This window comes from Cydia amplana, chromosome 4, assembly GCF_948474715.1.
Source record: "Cydia amplana chromosome 4, ilCydAmpl1.1, whole genome shotgun sequence".
Classification (NCBI taxonomy): Eukaryota; Metazoa; Arthropoda; class Insecta; order Lepidoptera; family Tortricidae; genus Cydia; species Cydia amplana.
Genome location: NC_086072.1, coordinates 22,306,239 through 22,327,213, shown reverse-complemented (window position 1 = coordinate 22,327,213; position 20,975 = coordinate 22,306,239). Strand labels below are relative to the sequence as shown.

The 20,975-nt window shown below is 38.3% G+C and overlaps 1 protein-coding gene and 1 non-coding gene across 2 annotated transcripts; one reads left to right on the top strand and one right to left on the bottom strand.

The window, feature by feature from the left end:
* Window positions 1–4,075: 4,075 nt before the first annotated feature.
* On the top strand, window positions 4,076–4,147 carry Trnah-gug (transfer RNA histidin (anticodon GUG)). Its single transcript has one exon. It is a non-coding gene; the product is annotated as a tRNA-His (tRNA).
* Window positions 4,148–4,920: 773 nt separating this feature from the next.
* LOC134647562 (uncharacterized) lies at window positions 4,921–9,913 on the bottom strand. Its single transcript, XM_063501915.1, has 4 exons — window positions 9,885–9,913; window positions 6,394–6,530; window positions 5,771–5,864; window positions 4,921–5,059 (listed from the first exon to the last, which is right to left on the bottom strand). Exons 1-4 carry the CDS (start codon window positions 9,911–9,913, stop codon window positions 4,921–4,923), a joined length of 399 nt encoding a protein of 132 aa, XP_063357985.1.
* Window positions 9,914–20,975: the final 11,062 nt, after the last annotated feature.

The following is a 20,975-nucleotide window of genomic DNA, read 5'->3' as shown; positions in this document are numbered from 1 at the left end:
CTTACGCAAGTGAAACATGATGTTGACTTTACTATGACTTGTATATGTTTGAGGCTGAGCCGCTGCGGCCTTTGATCGTGGATTACGTATCATACTCGTTACTATTTGAATGAATTAATGAATGTTTCTTTATTCAGGCAATAGACCCATTACATAATTTTAAAATAAAAATACAATAAATTTAAAAATAAAAATAATGTAAAAATAAAACTATTTACGGTTCGGTTGCTGATGCGCGGACAACCAATGCAGCCCTAGTAGCACGGTAGCATTTTTATCGTTTATCACCATGCCTGTCACGTTCTAACAAGTATGTAAGTGCGAAAGTGACGGGCATAGTGATAGTCGATAAAAATGGAACCGTGCTGAGCCCGCAGGAAGAACACATTTTGGTAAATGTTATCATTTACAGTCGTAATGTACTATGTACTACACTGTCTACACTGTATACTAATGGCGACTATCGGCGAACAAAGCGGTAGCGGTGTCGTTTGATGTTTGATACCTATAAAAAGCTATTTCCGTCGTAAGCCGTTTCTTGGGTCGCGCGTCGTCGGGTCGCTACTAGTTTCCTTCCGAGGAAAATGGCGTCGCGTCGACGACACGCGACACCGTCCTGAATACACAACCTGAGTTTTTAGAACTTGAAACGTTGTTGACGAAAAATCTGCATTTATATTTTAAGCAGATCATGCAGTTATACTTCGTATAAATAGTCAGTACAGGCAGCATCAAAAGTCGCGGATCAGGGTTCGCGTCATAACCGTCTCATCATCTTCATCATCTTCCTCGCGTTGTCCCGGCATTTTGCCACGGCTCATGGGAGCCTGGGGTCCGCTTGGCAACTAATCCCAGTAATTGGCGTGGGCACTAGTTTTTACGAAAGCGACTGCCATCTGACCTTCCAATCCAGAGGGTAAACTAGGCCCGTATTGGGATTAGTCCGGTTTCCTCACGATGTTTTCCTTCACCGAAAAGCGACTGGTAAATATCAAATCATAACCGTCTACCATTCTCTTATAGCGTAACAAAAAGAGACATGTCGCATAAATACTCGTATTAATTTTGTACACGAACGGTAAAGATTTATCTTCATTTGGAAAATGCATGAAGTAAGTTAAAGAAATAGTTATAAGAAGTTAGCAAATAATTTTTCTTCGAAGAAGAAACGATCTTTGTTTCATCCGGCTGTGACAACGCCTATGAGTTGCAAGGGTGCATAGGTAAATAAAATAAAATAAATAAATAAATAAATCGTTTATTCAGATGAAATAAACCCTAACATATATATGTTTTTTCTTTTGCCAAACTGCAGGACAGTTTGTTGGCAGAGGGTAGTTTAAGTTGTCTCAAATCTACTTACCATTAGATGAGTAACTTGACAATACTACGACTGCGTCGTAAAATCGTAAAATAATTCGATGTATCTACATACATAACTAATTATTAATTACCTATTATATGTATACTAATTAAAATCGTCAAATCGTAAGTAGTCGTTAAATCGTACTAATTATATTGGATATTTATTATATATATTTTATTCGAGTATTAGGTTATCACTGTTATATTATTTGGAACATAATTTACATCGGTCGTATGTCTACAGCGTTAGACGTGTGCGCCGATTAAAAAATGATCGGCGGCGGCGTTTGCCAAAAAAATCGGCGGCGGCGGCGTGTTTTCGGCGTGAAATCGGCGTGACCTTGACTTTCAGGTTTCTTAAGAAAAATCATTAATTTGTTGTTTTCTTGAAGATTTGATCAATCCAGGTTGCTGGTCAGTGAACTACATATAGTTTTGAATAGACTGTGAGTAAAATAGGGGTTGTAAATGAATATAGCATAGCTATAATAACTTAAATTTCTCTAGTAACTGGCTTGCATTAAGGGGTTACCTGGTCCCAATGACCTTCGATCCGATCGGTAACTCTCAATTTTCTCATGATTTCATTGGCTTATCGTAATAAAAATGACGTACTTTAACAAAACAGAACTCCAAATATCCTTGAAGTTTGCTAGACATAGTGGACTGCTATGGCTTCTGTTTATTAGTTTTCTTGTCGTACAAGCAGTAAGCACCAGGCTCACTGAGACGTATCTTCTTTCTCGTTTTCACATTGCTGAGGATTTACGATCACATGAACTTTGTCTCCATTTCGCGCGGTCAGACTGCCGCAAGCCGACATCTTCATAGTGTTCTACCATTTCACACATGCTCCAACTGCTCCAACTCGAGCACGTCTGCCATTCATTCCTAAATTCGTGTGTTTCTCCACATCATGCGTTGGTTAATAGGTATGTCCGAAGAATCTAAGGGCTCACCCATGGCATGTTGTGAAGAGCTGAGTGGCGATATTGAGCTCTCTGAGAAAGAATGGAGGGGTTTGTTCTTCTAGCTGACCAAGGTATAAGCAGCAGTCTTCGTCTACACTCGTCGTACACTACATCTCAAAAGCGCCAACCACTTCACATTTTTGAGGCTCTACGTTTCGGCACCATACCAGTGGGGCACTGGTTATCAACCCAAGATATAAACTTACTCGCTTCATCGTAATCGCCTTACTTTTGGAATGGTTGATCTTAAGACCTCTCTAGAACTTTCATCTTCTAGTTTCTTCAGAAGAGTCGCCATTTCGATGTATTTCTTGTTGTTAATCCCGTCAGGAAGGCGACAATAGTAGCACAGTTTGTTACAAGAACTTATAACCATAGCATCGAGTGACAAGATAATGATACATTACCCATTTACAGCTTGCACATTTCCGCGGGGCAAGCATTTGCGCTGTTCGTCAGATTGACAGTGAATCTACAGTGTTGTCACTCTGTCTCTCTCTTCTCGACATTTTTGGCACACGACTTTTTTTAGGAAACTTAGGGTCTCGAGAATTTTCGCACACCAATGTTCTCAGATTTTTGCTTGACTCCATTACATGAGCCCTGTTTTCGTTGTCTAGTTAATTGTAAGTCTTTTCATGATGGAGCATTCCGCCTTCGTATGTGAGGCAATATGAATTCACTATTAACAGGAAAAGATCCTACTTCTTAATCTTTATCTTTACTTCACTTGGTGTATCAAATAGTTTGTGCAACTGGCTATTCTATTTCAGTTAATTAATAATTGATGTATATTTGACAACTGTAACATATATTATACAAAAAATCCATATTGTAATCCAAATACCAACTCGGAATAGCTAATTAACAACACTCAAGGTCACGCCGATTTCACGCCGATCATTTGTCGGCGGCGGCGGCGTGGCAAAAAAGGCCGGCGGCGGCGGCGCGCCGGCGCGGCGCACACGTCTATACAGCGTAGATTAATTCTACACGAAATCTTGTGATAAGGCCGGATTTACACTTGTAAGTTTTACTTACGTATTAAGTAGGGACACAGCTAGGTATACCACAGAATGAGAGATGAATATCGTTATCTCATTCTAACAAATAGCTTTGTCCCTACTTACGTAAGTAAAACTTACAGGTGTAAAGGCGGCCTTAGAGTTTGTTGCAATTTGGCTCGCGGCGCGGCGCGGCGCATGCTGTTGCAATAACCGCAACATGATGTTGTGATGGCTATTGAGGGTCATGATGTTGATGTTTTCGCTGATCATGTTGGTGAATTTTGCAGAAAATGTCTCCAAAGCTTAAATAGTATTTTATCTGATTAATTTATTTTATTGTTTATTTTTTATTGTCTTATTGTAATTCGATTGGTCTAATTTAATTTAAGTGTCCCAAGTTTGATTATTTAATGGCAATGACCTGACATTTTTTTATTGTTGTAATTATTTTATTTTAATCTATAATTTTAATCTATAATGATTATTCATTTTATCATTTAGCTGACATTGTTTCTTTATTTAATTTTCTTTCTTAGATATAGGTATAACTCATAATGTAACCTAATAGTCGTAAGTCTCATGTAAACGTTTTGGTGCTACACTGTAAGTTTATATTGAAATAAATAAATGAAATGAAATGAAACCGTTAGGTATTAGTTAATTATCTCTAGTGAAAGTGCTCTCGTTGTGAATGCGACGGTCATTTTCGCAGTGTCCGGCACAGCTCCGACAGCCGTGATCGTCTAGTGGTTAGGACCCTACGTTGTGGCCGTAGTAACCCAGGTTCGAATCCTGGTCACGGCAATGATACCACGGCGGAGCATATTTTTTATATTTTTAAAAAGAATTATAGCCAGTTCTTCCCTCCATCGCCCTCATCGGCGACATTAACACAATTGTCAGCATGCTCGCATGAAACGCGAGTATATATGTATAGATACTTAAGATAAAGCTCAAGTTCTGTCGAACAACGCTACAGTGTGAACCGCCTCGTTCGCCTCGCCTGACGGAAGGAAGTAGGGACGTGGGATTGCTGTTGTGTCATGCTGTGGCAAATACTAAGATTACAGGAGCGTGGCGACAAAGATATCCGGGTAAATAGATTTGGAGACTAGCGACACGCGATTAATAGATACATAAGTGCATTTTAAATGCCGGGATAACGCCAGGATGATGATTTACTCGTTATGTTAAGCTTCATAGTAAATGTACTTAAGAAATCAATACTCACATTTATTTCCTTCATTTTATTGAAAAAATATATCTCTATAATTAAATATTATATATTATTACATAGATCTACCAGCAGTACCAGCACGTACCAGCCACTGGCATAACTTGTTGCAGAGCATAGTGCCAGCAGGAGGTCCATGCATTAAGTAGGACTCCCGTGTATTTACTTGAAACTCGTGGTTACTCGTAGAATCTGTGCAATAATATGTTACGTTGCACAACAAAGGCCGCAAACATATCTGACACGATCTTATTTGTAGAGCCATAGGAGCGTTTCACATAATTATTTATGCGGCCCTCGAAGAGTAACATAAGTATTGCAGGTGACTGAGTGTACCTATGGGCTACGCCCAGCCCGTGCAGGCTGCGAGGCACTCGTGTTCACTGGCGAAGTTGTTTTCATCGACCGGTAGCGAGCATCGAGTCGGATCGGTCCACCAGTGCCACGCTACGCAGCGCTGCCCGCCCCAGTCGAAGATATATCTGTTCATTAACCAACAACCGCATTTTTATTTTATCACTTATGTTCAGGAAGGTTTTTTTTGTAGGGCACTTTTTAAAGATCACGTGCTATACTGCGGAAATAGTCACAGCTTAGGAGACCTACTTATTTAATTAACGATGTCAAACATCTTAAGATCATTTTGGCGTAGCAGTGCAGGATCTGGTGGCTGCCCCAAGTGCCCCATAAAAAAAATCTAACCTGTAGTTACCTACAATGATCTGCAATATTATCTTGTACAGCTATGGTCACGGAAAGACTGACAACCTAGCAAATACCAACGGAGATTGTACAAAACGCGAGAGTTTAAAGTGTTATAACTTCTGATAGTTCTGATTATGAAATTGGACAACCATCTGAGATCCAGAAGGAATAGGTCCATACATTTTGGAACAGAAGAGGAACACATTTTTGTACACGAGGTGTTAGGAGGAATGTGTTTTTGTTATTTCGTATTTTCGTAGGCGTGTAAATATGATATATAAACGTGACATCCCATCCCGCGACTTTGATCTTAGCGTCAGCGTGTTGTTTCAAATTAAATGCGGCAAGCATTAGGTTCACGTAATTTAAGTCACGAAAAGATGCAAAGTATGAGATATTTGTACACGCGCGGTTACACAGAAGGTATAATAAGGATATGTTATCACGTCGCGTTTGCATGGCGAGCTGTATGTATGTTTATTTATTACCTGACGACGTGGTCGGATTCTCGCTGCCAAGTCCCGTATTCCAAATGGCAGTGTTTGTTATTCGTCGGCATCTGCCTGCATTGGGCTTCCGTAACTAAAACATAATTAATTAATTATATAATCAACCAAACATATTGCAGCATTCGTTCATTAATTCACACATTTACTTGTAACCGCAAAATGGGCATCAACAAACAAAGACACCAAGAAATGCTCTCAAGAAGATCTTATTTCAATGTAATAAAGTTTACGAAAGGTCAGTCAACTATGAAATCGATGGTTGGTATCTATATAGGTATTTAGGTATTAATTTAGTATGTATGTTATTAAGTTTCTAGGTACATATTATGATTAGATTATGCAATGACAGAGATCATCAATTTATCTTTTATTGTATGCGGGCCCAAGATGATCATCGTTACTCTAGAATATGTAACAAACACTCTTAACTTTCCATCGGGGTACCTTTCTTTGCAGTGAGATTCCTATTTAGAAACCTGTCAATTGTCAGATACTTAACAGTACGTGGACGTTGGTAAGTGACACGATAGAATAGACGTTAGAAATAACTGAGGCGAATGTTATTAATGAGGTTATAGTAAATACAATAACTTTGAACATACCTCTGGCCTCCGGCGACGGTAGCGTGAGCAGCGTGACGCCTGCGAGTAAGATAACGGCCAGAACCTTTGACATTGCGCGACGCGACGCGGATAGTGACCGCGCGGACTGGTGTCGCCGCGCCGACAGCTGCGGCCGACTACAATGCTACATCATTACGGTATCATGATTATTTTGACTGAATGTGGTGTCTCAAATTAACATACATTATAGGTATCTTCTATTATCATTATGTATAAACGTAGTTGTTGTGAATAGTGAATTATGCTCAATTGTTTGTATTTCGTTTTTTTTTGTTTTGGTGACCAATAAAGAATATTCGTACAGTCAGCATCAAAAGTAACGGATCAAACTACTCTTCAAAAGTATCTACCATTCCTTAACCCTTAAATGCATAGTGATGCATTTATACACACAACATAAACATCAAATGTTATGCATTATTAAACAAATTCTATTTGTTCTTGTATATTATTTCAATAGTAAAACTAATAAATTTTCCGAATTATTACATAAATTTACGCAGTATTTTAATTTATAAAAGTTACATTTGTTTATAGACGAAATGTCGGAAAACTTGGAAAAACCTGGAAGTTGATGATTTTTAGTATGTGATTTTGGGCAGATTTTTCGGGGTTTGTAATTATTTTATATTTACAAATTTTATCATAGGAACATCACAAATAGTGTACCTTTCTGTTGGCAGTTAAGATTTTTCCTATACCCCTTACTAATAGCTATATATTTCCAAAAATATGATTTAGACTATGCAACTTTTAACACTGATTTCCCAGTGAAAATCGATGATATAATTTTTTTTACTATTTTTCCTAGAAACGGCAAACAATTATGTGATATATATATTAATTTCGGGCAAAACGAAAAAATCATGTATTTAAGGGTTATGAGACATTATTTTTGTATAACGTAGAATAATTATTAGACTGTAATATTTACTTAGATCTGGGGGCACGGCAGTGCCCCCGCCAAGACGAGCAAAGCGAAGCGCAAGGGCACTACCTACCTTTTCTCGAAGCGCTTCGTCGTTTTTTTGAACCCTCTTAACTTGGGGTTGGATTATACCAGATAAACAAAACAATCGGGATATGATGTCAATAGTAGACTTATTAAGCATAAAAAATTTCAATTGTATAGCTCTTATACTTTGGATTTTATTAATATCTAAAAAACCCCGATTTCGTCACTGACTCATTCACTCACTGTTGATCATCAATTCATCAAAACCTCTAGGGTACTTACTGAAGTCCTAGGAAGCTGAAATTTGGTATGTGAGATAGTATTAGTCCACAAACAAAATAATTCAAAAACTTTAAATTATTAGCCCCTAAGGGGGTGCAAAGGGGGGTGGAATTTTGTATGGGAAATCGATAACCGCGGAACCGATTTAGTTGAAATTTGGTATGTAGATAGTTATTGTTATGGGGAAGGATATAAAATAGTTTCAACCCCAAAATCACCCCGTAAGGGTGAAAAGGGGTGGAAAAAGGCGTTAGGGGAAAAAGGGGGTTGAGGTTTGTATAGGGAATCAGTAAAAAAGCAGATTGTATATAAAAGATACCCCCCAAGTACGTATTTCAGGATTTTTAAAAGTAAATCATCCGCAATCCTTTAAATCGGAAGATTGTCATAAGCAACTTACAAAAAGATGTGAAATCCCACCAAAAACATTTTCATGTAAAATGTTGCCAAGACGAAACCATAAGGCTCGCACTGACAAAAAGTTATCAGATATCTTGTAGAGCCAAGCTTCTAACTCTACAGGCCCTACCTTCACAGACTCTACACCTTAGTCAAAATATGTGGCTTGGCCGTTTCATTACAAGACCTACTTTATAATAAAAAATAATGAATATAGTGAATACATTTTTCACCTTACGCCCATGTCATGAAACAGCCAAGCTGTAGAGTTAGAAGCTTGGCTCTACAAGATATCTGATAACTTTTTGTCAGTGCGAGCCTTATGGTTTCGTCTTGGCAACATTTTACATGATAATGTTTTTGGTGGGATACTTTTGAACGCGAACTGTAAAGATTTATTCTATTTGGACAAGTTTTCCAGTGAGCCAGATACTTTTGGCGCGTTGTTTCATCCGCTACTATTGATGCTGACTGACTATGTTTTTAGGGTTCCGTAGCCAAATGGCAAAAAACGGAACCCTTATAGATTCGTCATGTCTGTCTGTCTGTCCGTCTGTCTGTCCGTCTGTCTGTCCGTCCGTATGTCACAGCCACTTTTCTCCGAAACTATAAGAACTATACTGTTGAAACTTGGTAAGTAGATGTATTCTGTGAACCGCATTAAGATTTTCACACAAAAATAGAAAAAAAAACAATAAATTTTTGGGGTTCCCCATACTTCGAACTGAAACTCAAATTTTTTTTTTTCATCAAACCCATACGTGTGGGGTATCTATGGATAGGTCTTCAAAAATGATATTGAGGTTTCTAATATCATTTTTTTCTAAACTGAATAGTTTGCGCGAGAGACACTTCCAAAGTGGTAAAATGTGTCCCCCCCCCCCTAACTTCTAAAATAAGAGAATGATAAAACTAAAAAAAATATATGATGTACATTACCATGTAAACTTCCACCGAAAATTGGTTTGAACGAGATCTAGCAAGTAGTTTTTTTTTAATACGTCATAAATCGCCTAAATACGGAACCCTTCATGGGCGAGTCCGACTCGCACTTGGCCGCTTTTTTTTAAAGGGAACCGCCTTCAAAAAACGAACCCACTGAAAAGCACAAAATTATTTTTATATGGCACCCCTATAATACATGTCCAATCCCTATCCCTATCCCGTCGTAAAAGCAAATTTCTGCCAAAAAGTAATTAATGCCTAATAATAAGAAAATTAATAACCATCCGGGTAATTACTTAGTTTTTGAAATCGGTGCCAAACCAAAATTTTAGAGAATCAATATTTTAGACAACGAAGAACGCTGCACTTATTTGCATTTAAAAAAAGACATAATAGGTACTTAGTTTACTCATTAATATAGTTCTTGTAGGTACTACTTACTCGTTTTTTTTCTTTCTGATTAGCAGCAAAGAATGTTTTTGTTGGTTTGACAGTAATATTATAATTTATCATGCTAATATACTAGACTTTCATTTCAGCCTCAGGATTTGACATGTCACAGACTTTGTGATGACCAGGACACAGGCACTTTGCACGACATTATTACCTTCGAGCAAACCGCTTGGAACAGGTGTTCCTGGGGGTCTCCTCCTCCTCCTCCGGCGCGCCTCACTCTAAATTTTATATCTGCATACATCTAGCAACTATATCAAGTTTGGTGTCTTTTTCGTGTAATGCGAGGATAAGGAATTCATTTCTGTGACTACATTTTCACTCATCCATACAAAAAATACGAAAAATTCAAAATTAAAAAAAAATCTTTACACTTTTTTTTCGCAAATCCCCTACAGAATTAAAAGTATGAAGATTTACTCTAGAATAAAAATACCTGTGAATAGCCCAGTTATCCTTATACATTGTAGAATAATAAACTTGTCAGACATTTTTCTTTTATAACTCTCGTTAAAATAAATGTTTTGTGTCGCGCGGCGTACCTGCATTGTAAGAGCGGTATGCAGCTTTAAGATTTTTAAGTATGTTTAGATGATTTCTGAAGTTGTTATTATTCTGGTTGTAGATTAAATTAATAAATTACTTCTGGACGTGATAAATTAAATATATATATCGGCGACGGATGGTCCCGATGGCGGTGGGCGCGTGGGGGTAGTACCTAGATGTATTACTTCACAGCCAAAATAGTAGGTATGCTACAAACGCATGAAATAAACATTCGGACTCATTAACCATACTAGTGCCTACTATATTTCAGTACTAAATGATGAAAAGAACTAATTGCTATTAGAATGTTGACTGGTTAAATTGCAAATAAAAAGATCACATGAAATCGTTCAAATCTTTATTTCAGTCAAACTAAACCGGTTCCAACCCTACACCTCTGACCCGAGAAGATTTAACCCGGCAACAAACTCGGCGGGACACATCTTTTCAAAACAACACATAGTTTCTTTATTTTACAAAAGTAAGCTTATAATGGCACATAAGAAATCAAAATAACACTTGGAATAAAACACTTAGCTAAACGGTTAAAGAACGTAAGAATCTATAAGCTTTCAGAATAATCCTTCAGGTGTAAGCCTTCAGGAACGTAGCGAATTAGGCACGAGCTTGGCTAACGTCCGATCTCTAGCGCGGTCCGATCAAGAAGAAGGAAGCCAGTTCCAGCGGCGGAGCCAACCGCTCCCGCCTCCAAATTCAAGTTGGTAAACCTGCCTGACCAGTCTACCAACATAACGACAAAAATGCCTGCTCGTGCCTACGTTCACTCAAGATACCCCTCTTGACGTTCCAAAGCCTTCTACCTGTCATCTTAGTTCATCAATACGCCAATAGATGGTGGCGTTACTCTCTACGCAACTTTAGGATTCCGTTACAAGCAAATAATATGTAGCCAAACATTGCTAATCGATTTTATACAGGCGTTTAAAGCTATGAACTGTAACACTGCAATACGTCCTTCTGGTGTCTCGCTCCGACACGGCCGTCCTGCGTTACACACGTCCTCGTGTGTGGGTGTATGCATTTGATACTGAAACAAAACATACAGCACAGTATCTCATCGCTCGGTCATTCCTGACCAACAATTTGGGTCTCACTCAAATTACTATTAAAATCAAACTTTGTCATCAATCAAACCAGAAAAATAATTGTTCAAAATTACTTTAACAATCCTCAATTCTCTAGTCAAAAATAGTCCATCAAGCAACGACTAAATAAAAAAATACTCGTCAATAATCATCGCCGCTTTCTAACGGATGCACTCCAATAATCATCGCCTCCATCTGGCGGATATTCTCAAATTTATGTGAAAACAGAACAATCCCAAACATCAAAAACACAAATCATAACAGCTCTAATTCATTGCTCGACAGTATCACTACTATTGTCGTCAATATCAATTTACGGGGAAATTATCTGGCATTAAAAAATAAATTGGTCATATGTGATCTAAATTTTTGTAAGACATCTTAAAATAAATAACATTCTGAATTGATAGTTCCAATTTTACTCATATGAACACAGTACATAAACGGGAATTCATTTTTAACAAAACAACACCAGTCCTTCGGTGCATTGCCAGTCCTTCGGCAGATACCAGACCCTCGTCAGAAGTAACCATCTCAGCCGCGTAAGTGCTACTCCTCGCAAAGAGCATTCTGCACATAAAAAGCAGACCACGTGCACCTCTTACATGCTCCGGCACTTCTGATGCGGTCACTAAACAATACCCAGTCCATCGGGCATACTTTCAGTCCATCGAAAGCAAAACAGTATTGCCCAGTCCATCGGGCGTGCCTTCAGTCCATCGAAAGCATGACAGTATTGTCCAGTCCATCGGGCGTGATTTCAGCCCATACGAAAGTACAAGCTTTCAGTCCGTCGAAAGCAAAACAATGTTAACAGTGAATTCCAAAAAAAGAAAATAAAAACAGGTCTTTAAATCATGTTACTCAGAACCATTGATACTATCAGCGTCAACTGATCAACTGAAACTGAACATTACTGATCAAAATCACTAAAGATAGCTTTCTTCTTTAGCTTTAACAACAGAAACTCGCTCAAGACTTCTATGCAGAAGTAAAACATCTCAAAATAATCCCAACAAAATGGGAACTGCTCACCAGCTTAACAAAGTATGATGCACGCGACCAAGTCAAAGGTGGTGGTGGTGAGGTCCAACCCAAGCACGGAGGCTGATCCTTTCCGCTTGCCGTTGCCGTTGCTGCGGCAGATTGCGAGAGACACGATGTGGTTCAACATAGCTGGCTGTTACTGAAATCATCATTTGCACGGTATCAGGTTTATCATGTACGCAGGCTAAACTCAAAAGGTTTATGAAATGCAAGGTAGCAGACACAAAAACATGTTTCCAATGTACACGGGACTTCAAAAATCTCAGAATAAAATTTAAACTTCAATGAGTGCGTTTTATTTAATTCCATGAACAAACAAACACGTGTTCCAAAAATAAGTAACACGGTAAATGGGCCAATACGAAAAGTGACAGCTTATTAGTTACGTTCGACTGTTATGCTTCGCCATTACACTCAAAATAAAATTCACTAATAAACAATTGGAACGAAACCTGTCCTTTTATTTCCAAATCTCCAGCACAGAAGATACTGCACAGCCGCCTCTGTATCACGGGCGCAATGGCGTCCGCAAGCTCGCTCGGCTCCGGCTGCAGGACACTGTAACATTAATTTTCATATGCGTAGCTCATGTTTCCATAGTATACACGATTTGTGATCTATCACGGCATTACGAGCAATAATTTGTCGCAATTTTATTAATTACTAAACATTACAGGGTAAAGATTACATAATGCTTGCATTGGCAAATCAGCAGGATCAATTTCTAACGGTGCATTGTATTTTTATGAAAAAAAAATATTTTTTGAGGGTAGATGCACAAGTGAGCGATGAAATAATATCACGTCGCGACAGCCAATATTTGATTTTAATTAAAAATATGGATTTCACATCAAAATAACTTAAGATCACTTAGATTTCAACGGATTTTAAAAATTAATTGTATTTTCAAATCAATTATTGAGGGTAGATTCACAAGTGAGCGATGAAATAATATCACGTCGTGATAGCTAATACTTGGTTTTAATTAACAGTATGGATTTCAAATCAAAATAACTCGAGATCGCCTCGATCTAAATGGATTACAAAAATTAATTGTAAAGAAACGCGGCGATACCAGAGATGACGTCACGTAACGACCGCTATGCTCGACTGCCTCAATCATAATTCACAATTTCACAATAATTCTCACCAAATAACAATGAATTACACTCACCATTCAATCAAGGTAAGACACGTGAGCTTACCATTACAAAGTGTCCAGATTATGGAATGTAGGTCACCAGAAATACACCACGCTCCCAGGTGGCTGTGTAAGCAATACATGAAACTCCGCATCTATCCCACTTCTGATATCGGCGACGGATGGTCCCGATGGCGGTGGGCGCGTGGGGGTAGTACCTAGATGTATTACTTCACAGCCAAAATAGTAGGTATGCTACAAACGCATGAAATAAACATTCGGACTCATTAACCATACTAGTGCCTACTATATTTCAGTACTAAATGATGAAAAGAACTAATTGCTATTAGAATGTTGACTGGTTAAATTGCAAATAAAAAGATCACATGAAATCGTTCAAATCTTTATTTCAGTCAAACTAAACCGGTTCCAACCCTACACCTCTGACCCGAGAAGATTTAACCCGGCAACAAACTCGGCGGGACACATCTTTTCAAAACAACACATAGTTTCTTTATTTTACAAAAGTAAGCTTATAATGGCACATAAGAAATCAAAATAACACTTGGAATAAAACACTTAGCTAAACGGTTAAAGAACGTAAGAATCTATAAGCTTTCAGAATAATCCTTCAGGTGTAAGCCTTCAGGAACGTAGCGAATTAGGCACGAGCTTGGCTAACGTCCGATCTCTAGCGCGGTCCGATCAAGAAGAAGGAAGCCAGTTCCAGCGGCGGAGCCAACCGCTCCCGCCTCCAAATTCAAGTTGGTAAACCTGCCTGACCAGTCTACCAACATAACGACAAAAATGCCTGCTCGTGCCTACGTTCACTCAAGATACCCCTCTTGACGTTCCAAAGCCTTCTACCTGTCATCTTAGTTCATCAATACGCCAATAGATGGTGGCGTTACTCTCTACGCAACTTTAGGATTCCGTTACAAGCAAATAATATGTAGCCAAACATTGCTAATCGATTTTATACAGGCGTTTAAAGCTATGAACTGTAACACTGCAATACGTCCTTCTGGTGTCTCGCTCCGACATATAAATAAAGATGTTGGGAAAACTTTCGCCCGTACAGTTATTATAAATGTGATAAAATTTTAACATATTTTTAGTTACCTATTTTTCCAATATTTATTTATTTTTTAAACTTTATTGCACAAATTGACACAAAAAAGTTCAAATGGCTTAAGTCCGCCATTCCGTCATCCGTCTTGAGGCATTCTCTACCAGCCAACCATTGGGCTAAACAGAGACAATATTGGCAACGCCTGCTCAATATTTCCTTGTTTGCCGTATTTAAATCCCTCCGTTACAACAGGATATGCGCTCCAAGCTTGAAATACAATTTTTTTCCCTTTCCACACATAAAAAGAAACAGTGTCGCAACCTGAAAAGGCGTGCAAGAATGGCAAAACTTCTGTCCTTTCTGGTCCTGTAAAATTAATTATAATATCTGGGAGACCGAACTTTGCTCGGAAAACATATAAAAACTCAAAAATGCGAATATACGAATGCGATATATTTAAAGAAAGTTTGCAGCACGTGACCAATTGCCCAGATGACCCGTCTCGTACTGCGGTGACATATTTATTTTATTTACAATTAATGGAGGAACTACAAAAGTTACCTACCTAAAGAAGCTGCAATAGCATGGCACAAGAGGAACTGGCGATTCTTTCCTGTGCCAATATGTAGGGGAGAGGGGGGCAGCCTAGTACACTTTTTACATTAATGGCCATAGTTCAAAATATTACCTACAGAAACCAGTTTTAAGCCTCTACACAACAACCTACGTTATTAACCTATGTAATTACTGCATTTCCACATATATAAAGCTAAAGATAAAAGTACAAATTAGATTTTTGCAACTCAAGGAATAATGTTCGATACTGCCCCAAGAGGGGGTGGCTTTGAACTTACGTGGGGCAGATTTGAAATACGGGCTGTAAAGGCAACAATATCGAGAATAGTAGGATAACTGGGCTATTCACAGGTTTTTTTTTTCTACAGCAAATCCTCATACTTTTAATTCTGTAGAGGATTTTCGAAAAAAAAAGTGTAAAGATTTTTTATGAATTTTGAATTTCTCGTATTTTTTGTATGGGTGAGTGAAAATGTAGTCACACAAATGAATTCCTTATCCTCGAATTACACGAAAAATATACCAAACTTGATATATGTAGTTGCTAAATGTATGCAGATAAAAAATTTTGAGTGAGGCGCGCCGGAGGCACTTTTCCCCCCCTTCCCCTGCCCACCTGCTGGGGGGACCTCTCGGCAACCGGGCTAAATCAGCTCAGATCACCCCCAGGAACACCTGTTCCAAGCGGTTTGCTTTGTCTCAAAAATGCAAGGATGGTGGACCAAAGATCTCGTGCTATTTAAGTAGTCCAAGCCAGAGTTAGTTGCGGATAAGTTGAATGTAACTTTAACAGGTGTCTTTTTAGTTACCTATTTTTCCAATATTTATTTATTTTTTAAACTTTATTGCACAAATTGACACAAAAAAGTTCAAATGGCTTAAGTCCGCCATTCCGTCATCCGTCTTGAGGCATTCTCTACCAGCCAACCATTGGGCTAAACAGAGACAATATTGGCAACGCCTGCTCAATATTTCCTTGTTTGCCGTATTTAAATCCCTCCGTTACAACAGGATATGCGCTCCAAGCTTGAAATACAATTTTTTTCCCTTTCCACACATAAAAAGAAACAGTGTCGCAACCTGAAAAGGCGTGCAAGAATGGCAAAACTTCTGTCCTTTCTGGTCCTGTAAAATTAATTATAATATCTGGGAGACCGAACTTTGCTCGGAAAACATATAAAAACTCAAAAATGCGAATATACGAATGCGATATATTTAAAGAAAGTTTGCAGCACGTGACCAATTGCCCAGATGACCCGTCTCGTACTGCGGTGACATATTTATTTTATTTACAATTAATGGAGGAACTACAAAAGTTACCTACCTAAAGAAGCTGCAATAGCATGGCACAAGAGGAACTGGCGATTCTTTCCTGTGCCAATATGTAGGGGAGAGGGGGGCAGCCTAGTACACTTTTTACATTAATGGCCATAGTTCAAAATATTACCTACAGAAACCAGTTTTAAGCCTCTACACAACAACCTACGTTATTAACCTATGTAATTACTGCATTTCCACATATATAAAGCTAAAGATAAAAGTACAAATTAGATTTTTGCAACTCAAGGAATAATGTTCGATACTGCCCCAAGAGGGGGTGGCTTTGAACTTACGTGGGGCAGATTTGAAATACGGGCTGTAAAGGCAACAATATCGAGAATAGTAGGATAACTGGGCTATTCACAGGTTTTTTTTTTCTACAGCAAATCCTCATACTTTTAATTCTGTAGAGGATTTTCGAAAAAAAAAGTGTAAAGATTTTTTATGAATTTTGAATTTCTCGTATTTTTTGTATGGGTGAGTGAAAATGTAGTCACACAAATGAATTCCTTATCCTCGAATTACACGAAAAATATACCAAACTTGATATATGTAGTTGCTAAATGTATGCAGATAAAAAATTTTGAGTGAGGCGCGCCGGAGGCACTTTTCCCCCCCTTCCCCTGCCCACCTGCTGGGGGGACCTCTCGGCAACCGGGCTAAATCAGCTCAGATCACCCCCAGGAACACCTGTTCCAAGCGGTTTGCTTTGTCTCAAAAATGCAAGGATGGTGGACCAAAGATCTCGTGCTATTTAAGTAGTCCAAGCCAGAGTTAGTTGCGGATAAGTTGAATGTAACTTTAACAGGTGTCTTTTTCAAATATTCATTGATATGGACCCAGTCCATTGCCATCCGCCTTCATTTATTACCATCCGCCAAAAGTACCCTTTTGGTATTGTCTGCATGTCTATCATGTTAATAATCCTTCGTCACTGTTATAGTGTAATGACAACACGATGAATGCTAACAAAATACGAACTGTGAGCTGTGGCTTCTTTAAAATAGGTTTAAGTCATTTTCGCAAATCTTTCTTGCATACTTTTCTATAGGCAATGTCCCTTATGCGAATCAATTAACGGCGACGCTTGATGCAATCACAAGCTTGCTCAACCAATAAATAATGGGGATACTTAGCATTATTTTTATCTTGCAATCTTCGGGAATGTATTAGCAACTCATACAAGTCAAACTTTTTATTTTGTGTTTCAATAGTCAAAAAATATACTTTATTCATGTAGGCCTAGCAACAAGCACTTATGATAACCATCGTTTCTATAGAATAACCATCGTCTAACACTTAACACGCTCAAATACATTAAAATGATGAAACGTTTTTATAACCTACATTTTGCATACAAATTTCATTTAACACCACTATTTTGGGAGCAGATAAGCTCTTGCTAGCTCTTAATCTAACTTGACTTCACTTTTTGTGCATATATTTGAGATATTTGTACCTTTTTTGCAACATAAGAAAATATAGGTTTCGGTCTTTATGCTGTATGTTCCTAGTTTCTTTTCTTTTCTCATTTCAATCTCGTGTTTTTCTGCTTTCTGGTTGTTTTTCCATTCATTAACGTCTCCGCAACGTTTCAAAAACACAAAAATTAATCGATTCTAGATATATTAATATTTTCACGAGTTTCTTTAGCCTAATCGAATTTTCCAAGGCCATTGGTGCAAAGTGATTTGGCTCCGTCATTGTTTAAAGCTCGTTATCATGAAAACGAATTATAGAATTGACAACTATTGTGGTATCACATGTTCCTCATGCTATAGAGATTTTAATTTAATTAAAGAAATAAAATTTAACCAACCTTTACAAAAATTATATTAATTACCAAAAATGTGTGCCTATGTTTTGGGGTGTTCAAGCTTTAGTCAATGTATACTAAGATGTTATTATCAAAATGTACGTCCGAGTTGGCCTCCAGATTTACTTTGACCTCTGCATGATAACCCGATTACCTACTGACCTCCATTTAAGTAATAAAGGTTATATTCTGATTTCGAATGCAGCAGCAACGTTACTGCCATTTGCGTTGACATTGACACGGTTGATGCCGTGCGTCGCGATTAGATTTATCAATCAGTCACTTAATTTATCAAAGAAATTGACAACGACCCGTTTCCCATTTCCCGCTGCGGTGCCCCAACGTTGCATTTGCACCAGCAGCGCTGCAACATTGACGCTGCTGCAGTAGCCATCTTAATGTAGTGCTCAGTCAGTCAGGGTAGTGTTCTATTGTGAATTATTTATACAGCCAGAATCTTACAGGAATGCGGTTGTTTCATGGAAATGTCAACTCGTTAAATCATTCCGAATTACCGGTGGTTTTGTGGCGATATCCCTAACTACAGAATATATCGAGATCTACTCGATTCGAGCCAGACTATTAGTTACGAAGTGTGAACGAGTTTGTTGAGAGCTTGCTGGACGTCTATAATAATGTTGTTGGGACACTTAGGACAGCCCGCTGCTGGGCTGGAGACAGGCTTTCATTAGCGCGCTCTAATGTTCTAAATGGATTTCATTTGCGTTAATAAAAACCATTTTATTTTAGATTATTGCCATTAAATGTCGCTATTTAATTTTAAGAATTTTGTTTTAGCAATTAATGCTTTAAACGCTGTAATTAGGTTTTAATATTCTTGGTACCTACCTTACTTAGCTACTGGCATATTATGTAGGAAACAGGTAGTACTGCATATCCGTATGTGCGAAAGTAACTATGTTTGTCTGTTACCTTAACTACTTAACTACTTAAGTGATTTCTCCAAAATGTTGCTTCTTTAAGATGATTTAACTAAAGCACTCTATGTCTATAATAATTGCCGAAAAACAGCAGAAGTACCTAACTAATAGACATTCAAAACGATCTAAAGAACTTTATTGTTAAGAAGAGAGCGTGTGATGATCATTTTAAAGACTTCGCTCGCTCAATCACTTCTGCTGCTCACTGTACGGGAAACAACTGGGAACTAAGTAGGTACTGCGTCGTGGAACACATCCTGTTTCCATTTGTCAAACGCTCGCGGCGTGTCGGCTTGCATGCAACTTAAGTTCTTCGCCCTAGGCGCGGTCTTCACATTGTAATTGGATCCTCGATCCGCACGCCGCTCCGGTTTGTGGGCAAGATACCGCTATACACATGCATAGCGCTGTCTCGCCCACACACTGAAGCGACTTGCTAACGTGTTTAGCGTTAGGCTGTGTTTCCACCAGAAATGTGCGAGGATGCGTAGCGTGGGATCTGTTTGTTAAGAACCAATAGAATCAGGTTCAGCACAACTCTAGTGGGCTACATTATATTGGTTCTTAACAAACACATTACTTGCTGCGTATCCTCGCACGTCTTTGTTGGAGACGTAGCCTTAGACGAGCGCCCCGCCCCGCCCGGCGCCCGTGGCATCAGTTTGCACTAATTGCACTTGGTGCAACTTGGATTGAGTTTGCGTGCGTGTAGTCGCCGCTTTATCTTAATTACTCCTGTTTGATTGCGGCTTATCTCTAAAATGCTGTCTTGTAATTTGGCTTTAAATTGTGTTACACTTCAGTTGAGTAAACTTCATTTTATTTAAGTAATTGAATGTTTTATTTATAAACAGCGGGGGCTGCCTATGCTATTTTTAGATCAGCAAATCAGAAAGTGATGATTAAACCGATGATCACTGATTGGTTTTATTGACGAAAAGTAAATTATATAATTGGATTCGTTCTTAAAACAACGCTTTTCATTAAAATATTCGATGAACTGACAGTTTATTAATTAAAATTGTGTAATAATTGGTTTTTAACCAAAACATGCAAACTAAATTTACGTTTTCAACGAAACCTGTGCGAATATTATTTATGGTATACATATTTATACATATATTTATTTATATATTTTTTAAATGAGTACATTATTTTTGACACTGCATACTTATACAAATTAATCAGTAGGTATTTATTGATAAATTGTTAGTTTGGCAACATGTGTTGCAGTTTCAAATAATTTCCCTAAAAAGGTTGCTCCGCCGTGACAGTGTATCACTGCCGTGACCAGGATTCCAACCTGGGTTACTACGGCCACAACGTAGGGTCCTAACCACTAGACGATCACGGCTGTCGGAGCTGTGCCGGAGACTGCGAAAATAACCGTCACATTCACAACGAGAGCACTTTCACTGCTGATAATTGGGTAACTTGCAGTGTGAAGCAAACAAGAGCACGAACAATAACAAGCGAAGCATAATCGACTTAATGTAATCTAAGCGATAAGAACTCTCTGGTCATTGTGATAAAGTTGATTTATTATTAATACGTTTTCTCGGCACTGAAATGACCAACGATATTTAATTCAAAGAGTGTGCATCAAAGTTTACAGTTCTCGGCGTTACCCCTGACCTATAAGCGCGACTATTGACCTGACGTAACATTTCTCTGAAAATTGCTGTGTTAAATCCATTAAAGACCGGGCAACTGGGATGCTGTTTAGTACAACATCGGTCCAAACAAGATGATTAGGTTTACCTAAACACAGCTTGATGTAAAATTCATACAAAAACTATTATCTTGTTATTTACAATCTGCTTATCACGTAAGCTAGAATCGGACCCGTTTAGCTAACTCTCCATGGAATTTGCAATGACAAAGTGATGTAATGTCGTCATTAATGTCAAATTTCTATGCAAATATGACGTTTATAATGAGACGCACTTTGTTCTGTTCAAC